At 36.9% G+C, this 7,645-nt stretch overlaps 1 protein-coding gene across 1 annotated transcript in view; it reads right to left on the minus strand.

Moving 5' to 3' along the window:
• Window positions 1–204: 204 nt before the first annotated feature.
• Window positions 205–7,645, minus strand: part of ScsbetaA (Succinyl-coenzyme A synthetase beta subunit, ADP-forming) — an 8,564-nt gene continuing 1,123 nt past the window's right edge. Inside the window, exons 2-9 of the mRNA XM_027356303.2 lie at window positions 4,646–4,914; window positions 4,117–4,279; window positions 3,868–3,970; window positions 3,585–3,746; window positions 3,235–3,378; window positions 1,809–1,969; window positions 1,246–1,365; window positions 205–930 (exon numbers count right to left, since the gene is read on the minus strand). Of these exons, the coding sequence (XP_027212104.1) occupies window positions 766–930; window positions 1,246–1,365; window positions 1,809–1,969; window positions 3,235–3,378; window positions 3,585–3,746; window positions 3,868–3,970; window positions 4,117–4,279; window positions 4,646–4,914 (1,287 nt within the window). The 3' untranslated portion in view covers window positions 205–765. The remainder of the gene's footprint in view (window positions 931–1,245; window positions 1,366–1,808; window positions 1,970–3,234; window positions 3,379–3,584; window positions 3,747–3,867; window positions 3,971–4,116; window positions 4,280–4,645; window positions 4,915–7,645) is intronic.

Genomic DNA, 7,645 nt, shown 5'->3' on the forward strand with positions numbered 1-7,645 from the left:
AGCATAATCCTTAATTATTCCAGCATGGCTCAAAACTTATCCCATTAGCCTCGTTATAATGCTATCAGTATACAATCAACCACCTTAGAAAAATAGTTATAAGAAATGCATCATAAGACAAGTTACTTGAACAGAAAAGATTAATATTTGTAAAGACAAACAGTTATAAATGAAAGGTACGAGGGTATAACATAAAACATCAAGTAAATGTTTTGCCATTGGCTGAAGTTTATTTGGTCATTCCAAAAGAGCCATTTTCTGCCTCTCCCAGACTCATAACTCATGCCCACAGAATTAGCACATTTCTCTCAACTACAGGTTAAAGTTATAACTCTGGGATTAGACAATCTATAAATATATTACATCATGTATATTAAAAACAAATTAGGTAGAGGTTCCATCCTTCTTCATATTGATTCCCTCTAAAGGAGTAAGTTTTTGAGATTTGTAGTAAAGCAGGAAAAAACAAATACTGAGAGTAATATACAGAAATAGTCTAGCCATTTACAAAAATTTACATATCATTCACAAGCAGAATGCCTGCAAAATAAGACAAATGCATGTTATCACCTACTTATGACAAGCAGAGACCATTTGTTTTCACATTCCTTTTAAAAGCCTGTCATGAAACATCCAAAGACGATTCAAAATATACCTAAACATTTGTCTAGTTCACATCTGGGTCATTCTTTGGTCTTCCTCTGTAACCTTTATTTTTTACTTTTTTTTAAATACCCATACAAATTCTGTATCATTGCTACCTGCCTATACAGGGATCTCAAACTTAACATCAATATTTGCTGCCTTGGCAAGGCTCATGATATTTGAAAGTTTGACTGCCATTTTCGCCGCATCATCGAGATTGTCGCAGGGTAAGATTCTCAGGTTAGACAGTGCAATGAGAGCCTTTGCGTCATCCACGTTGGTGCCCTATTGAGAAAAGCAATGTAGCAATGTATTAACATTCCATATACATTAAAATAGACAAAGTAGTACTACATAAGAGATTTACATTTTGAAATTCCGGTAATAAAAATTAATAAACAAAACAACTTCTGATGGTTTTAGGTTATACAAATGTTCTACCATAGCAATTATTCCTTAAACAAATTATTGAAGCATATCTATGTATCATGCTAGTATTTTCAAAATATATTTATTGAAGGTATTTCTAAGTATTATGCTTGAAATATATGTAAACAAAGCTGAAAAATACTTTTAATGGAGGCAAATCTGGTGACTAACCTGAAGTCTGACAACAATGGGGATCTTTAGTGACAACTCTTCTGCTGCAGCAATAATTCCCTGTGCAATAACATCACAACGCATGATGCCACCAAAAATGTTGACCATAATAGCATGAACCTGAAAGATACATAATTTTTTTTTAAATAAACATTTAATAATTATCATATATAAAGCTACTATCTGCTAACTGAATGTAAACATTATTATGCACATGATATATAAAAAACAAAAATTACTGGCAATAACATAGTAGATATATTGTAAATTGACAATTACTAGTAACTGTGTAAGCAAAATCATAACATCTCATGACCTTTCTCATAACTGTAAATTCACATTCAACATTCAACTCCAAATGTTCAGTTGTGCTTCTTCAACCAAGATAATCATTGCATAGGAAAGCTCAACCTTGCGAGGGAGCTCATCCTACCTAAGACTCGGCCTTTTGTTTGTCATCATATATTGGAGCAATATGAAAAATCTATCATCTTCATCATCACCCATAGAATAAAGGAATATCCATGAGTGGTGAGTTCACACAACTGACAGTCACAACTTACCTGGGGATCTGCTGTAATAATCTTGAAAGCTTCCTTGACCTGTTCAGAAGTAGCTCCACCGCCAACATCCAAGAAATTTGCTGGTGAACCGCCATGTAGCTTGATGATGTCCATGGTAGCCATAGCTAACCCTGCTCCATTCACCAAGCACCCAATGTTACCTGTTATATTTCAAGCAGTATTAAAATGCATTGCATGACATTTCAGAAGAGTCTCTTTATAATATATCTAATTACAACAGGTCAACCTTTGTAATTGCAGATGACTTTTGCTGACTGTTAAACTTCACATCTTACACAAAAAACCTGTCATTGTCCAATCTACTTTCCAAATCAGCCAATTCTTAGTGCTCACCTGATGGAAGGCAGAACAGACTGACTGGCTACGACATATAGAAGTAGTCTTCACTCCTGAACATGCCATCACAGAAAAATCTAACAGAGGACCAGGCTCTTGGAGGGTGATTAGACTCAGTGGGCATTTAGGAAAGGGCTTTTAGATTATTCCTATCGGTAAACGAGTGTGGACTGTACCTTCCATAGGCCATGACAGGAAGAGAACCAGCTCCTATGAGGACTCTATTTTATGCTTAGGATCCTATTCATGCCTGCCATAACTAGTAGCACAAGTTGTGTTACAGATAAATGAATACTATGAAAATATATGAAAAATGACACAAATAACAGGCAGTTATTGCATGGATAACAGTCTATTACCATCTGGATAGAGCATATCATGGAGTCGACATCGCTCATGAATGTTTGTATGCACCTAGCTTACAAGACACACATGCATGAGACTGGCCACTCAAGTAAGTCTAAGGCCTGAATTTTCGGCCATTTGCGGGCAGCAAAGCCCACTGATCCCAGGGGTTAACAGAGTTAAGGGAATTTAAGTATCTATCATACACATCAAAATTTAAGGATATCTTATGAAACAAATGGCTTTCCCAAATGATTAACTTATCAATCAAGTACCTGGATCCTGGTATTACTTCATTGCACAGGTATTTCAAGTGAATGAAATGTTATATGATACATATTTTACTATAAACAAAAGAATAATCTCAAAAGCCAGTCTGGCATTCAACAACACAATCTTTACAAATGGCCAATCCATCATAGCCTACTCAAACTTTTGGCCAATGCAGTGGTCAAAGTGCATTGTGGTTCAAAATTGAAAGACATAAGTAAACATGCCCCATATGAGTTCCCCTCCCTAGTCTGCTATAGTAAGGGCAGACTTTACTGGTTCAGATGTAAATCTTTCTAAATCTAATACTTGAAAAGACACCTTCCGTACCAACATTATTCTTTTTTTTCAATCAAGAGAAAAATTATATTACAACAAATTTTATACTTACCTAATCAATATTACTCTTGAATCTTTAGTTTTACAAGACACTGAATTACAGCATAAAACTTACCATCAAGGGCAATGTAATTGAGATTGTGCTGTGACGCTTCAACTTCCTTGGGGTCTTCTTGGGACCAATCCCTCTCTGAAAAGATGTCCTTCTGACGGAATTCTGCATTGTCGTCGAACTTCATCTTAGCATCAAGAGCATACACTGTAGACAAACGACCAGCCATTAGTATCAAATAATGTTATCTAGGTAAAGTAAAATGAGACATGTATCCTTACTATATCAGACTGTCAGGATTATCAAATTATGATACATTTATAAAAACCTTATACTACAAACAAAATGTTTGAATATATAAACACAAAACCTAAAAATATCCAGTAATATTAAAATAAAAGGTAATATATTACTCTTTCCATAAGTATCTTCAGCATAAGGATTGATCTCAATCAAGGAGGCATCATAGTTAACAAAAGCATTGTAAAGACTGTGTATAACTGCAACAGTTTCTTCAAGTCGTGACTCTAGGCCAAGCTTCAATGCAATTTCCTTTGCCTTGTCATCAGTCATACCTGGAAAGAAGAGATCAGTGAATATTCAGAAAATGAAGTATGAAATGTATCACCTTTCCTTTTAAATCTAATGACATACACAGCAGTTTTTGAAATACATTGCAATATGCAAGATCCATACCAACTGCAATGTCAATGGGGAACTTAAAAATGGCATCAGGACTCTCTTCTGCAACTTCTTCAATATTAACTCCTCCCTGCGAGGATGCAATAATCACTGGCCCCTGCGAAAAATCAAGTACACAGTTCATGGGAATCTAACACTAATATTTCTAATAAGTTATTTTTACTTCTACGTTACGAAGAAAACTCACTTATTTCTCCCTTATACTGTTCAGAAAATAAAATAAAACCTTGAGAAAAAACTCACACCAAACGAACGTTCCAGCATGATTGCCATGTAGAACTCCCGTCGAGGAAATTTTCGTTCGCAAACCATGACCTTGTTGCAAGCAATTCCTTTCTCTCCAGTCTGCTTGGTCACCAGCAGGTCACCAATCATCTTACCAGCAATATCTCCAGCTTCATCAGCCCTGTGATATTTAATTTGCATTAATATCAGAATGATGTGGATACATGAAAAATATGCATTTAAAAGACAAATGTTCAGACAAACTGGTGATGTTTCTTAAAACATCTTTTGAAATAATACAGTTTCAATCTCTCCTTTTAGTCAAGATAATGACAGCCCATGCATGGCTTGCTAGATGGGGTTTTCTGAAATAAATCTCTTCCACAGAATATTGAAAAAAATCCATAAATTATCATACTCTTGAGATATCTGATAACAGACACTTTACCAGATTTCTTACTAAAGTAATGGAAGAATAATGCACTTAACCCTTTATGCTAATTCCATCCTCAGCCTAAGGATACTGAACACATGGAAGCATACTTACGAGTAGACAAGCTTTACTCCTCCCTTCAGGCCACCTTTGAAGTACCCCTTGCCGCGGCCACCAGTAAGCACTTGAGCCTTGACAACCACATCAGTGGAGTCTAGGCCCTTGGCAATGTCAACAGCTTCTTCAGCTGTGTGAGCTACACCAAAACCAGGAACAGGAATTCCTGCCTTCTTCAGCAGGGTGAAGCTCACATGCTCATGGACATTGAGGTGCCTCTTCTGCTGCACTCCTGCCAGGGGTGCAACTGCTGCATTGCTCAGGACCTGATAGTATGCATGCAATAATACATTAGCTGCAAGCAATGTAGAAACACCATTAGGCATTATCAAATACATCCCAAATAATATTGTGCTACAAAAGCCTTCAACAATGTATTCAATGACTTACTTTTTCCTCATAAATTTAATAAATAACTCTGTTTGAACTGGTAAAGCATTAGAATGGATAAGATTCTAACACATATTCTTTAACTAGTAAACTGTATATAGCATTAACAATAAATGTAGGCAAATAAACACACACACACACACACACACACACACACACACACACACACACACACACACACACACACACACACACACACACACACACACACACACACACACACACACACACACACACACACACACACACACACACACACACACATTCTCACACACACACATTCTCACACACACACATTCTCACACACATTTACACTTACTCATACTCACTCACACTTACACTTACACTCACTCACACTCATTCACTCACAATTACATTCATTCACTCACACTTACATTCATTCACTCCCTCACACTTACACTCATTCACTCATTCACACTTACACTCATTCACTCACTCACACTTACACTCATTCTCACGCACACACACACACACACACTTACACTCATTCATTCACTCACTCACACTTACACTCACTCTCACACACACACACACACACACACTCACACATACACACACTTACACTCATTCACTCACTCACACTCACACTCACACACTCACACATACACACACTTACACTCATTCACTCACTCATACACTCACTCGCTCACACTTACTCACTCACTTGCTCTCATACACTCACACACTCACTCTCACACACACATACATACATACACACACACACACACACACACATACATACATACACACACACACACACACACACACACACACACACACACACACACACACACACAGAGTCCTGAACAGATAACATTTTTCAGAGGAATGGCATCTCCTTGCTAAATATATAGTTTCTAAAAATAAACCTGTAGTCCTTGGATGCTTTCTGTACAAACTCTCAAGATCAGCCAAAGTAACACATAAAATTATCCAAGTCATATGGGAAAAGAGAAATTGGCATTAGATATAATGCATATATTCATATTACCTAACATTATATTTTCATATGGCATTTTAAAATCATTTAATTTTTTAATTTTTTTCTTTTTCTTTTTTTTTCAAACATTTTTTCCTGAATTCACAAGCCCATCACCACTATCTGGTTTGGCTATCCATCACTGATGTCACTAAGTTTTAGTAAACTTGACAAGTGCACCAACACAAAAACAAATTTAATTTTGAAATAACGAAAATAATGCAACAATGACGGGCGTCTCACTGGTGAGACAGCCAGACAATGTTCTGAGTTAATCATCGCAGGTGGGTAATTTTGACTCGTGCTTCTTCAGAGAAGGATAAAGAACTAAGGATCTAAAGAGATCCCATTAATCTCTCCATTGTAGCTCTGGAAATACAATTTTCCTTCGCTTTTTTCTATCATCTGGATTGCTTCGATTTTAATAATTTTTTTTTTTTTGGCATTTGGAACTCCAGATATTAGACTAGGATCGTTTCTGAAGTCTATCTTATCTTCTTTGTCACTGTATAGTCTTAAGAATAACCCAGAATCAACACAGCACTGGAAACGCAACACTTCTTACCAGCATTACACCTTGAAATGAGCGGGCTGGCTACAAAAGGAAGTGGGAAATGCAATGCATGATGCACACGATTCTAAATAAGGCTATAAATCAATCAAACACATAAATGAAGTATAAAAAAATTAATAAAAGACATTATGAGCATAAATGTGTAACAGCATACACTGATAATTAGCCAAATATTGTTTTGACAAGCGCGTAGTAACACTGGTACTACTTAGGGCATCGCAGTAGTGTGTTCAGCGGTCAGTGTTGTGTTTTTCTTTGCAAGGTAAACAAGCTGATTAACGTAGAATTTGAGCGAAGAGCGCACGTTATATTTTCGTCATTTAGCGGTAAATATGAGGCCACTGCAGCTTAAACTATGTTCTGCCCCACTCTATTTCTTCCGCTCTATAAGGTGGCGGGGTCCATTTCCCTCTACCTATATGCGTCAGTTTCTTTAACCTATACCTTTTTTGTGCTGGTTTTGCGCATTATGGTTCTCTACTTTCCATATTTAAGCCTGCTTTACCCCACAATTTCCCTGATATACTTCATACCCTCCTCTGCTATCGATGCTATCAAATCAAGATCATCGATGGTGAAATGGTACTCAATCTCCTCAACAATTCATTCACAGAAGAAACAATGAAGTCATAGCATTTCCTGTAGAAAAACATCATTTTTTTCAACATAGTCTCTGGGAGTGGGTGTTGCTAGAGAGTGCTGAGTGGTCTTAAGCTGAGAGCAGCACTTTCCGCAAAGTTTTTCCCTTATTTGCAGTGCTAGCATTCATGTCTGCAGATTATTTCTTGTATCGACAACTGCAACTTTTTGTCATCTACAAGAATATTATATTCTATTTGCCATAACTCAGTGCATTCATACAGAAAAGATTAACCTTAGTATGTAAGGGGGGGAGGGGGGTGCAGGAAACAAAACCTCCATCACGTATTCACGGCAGGATAGAGCGCACACGAACTAGATGCGGAGCCAATAACCTACAATAACCTAGGATTTTTAAGGTACTAACCTGATTGATAGATGCCAAGTGGTATGC

Source organism: Penaeus vannamei, chromosome 14, assembly GCF_042767895.1.
Source record: "Penaeus vannamei isolate JL-2024 chromosome 14, ASM4276789v1, whole genome shotgun sequence".
Classification (NCBI taxonomy): domain Eukaryota; kingdom Metazoa; phylum Arthropoda; class Malacostraca; order Decapoda; family Penaeidae; genus Penaeus; species Penaeus vannamei.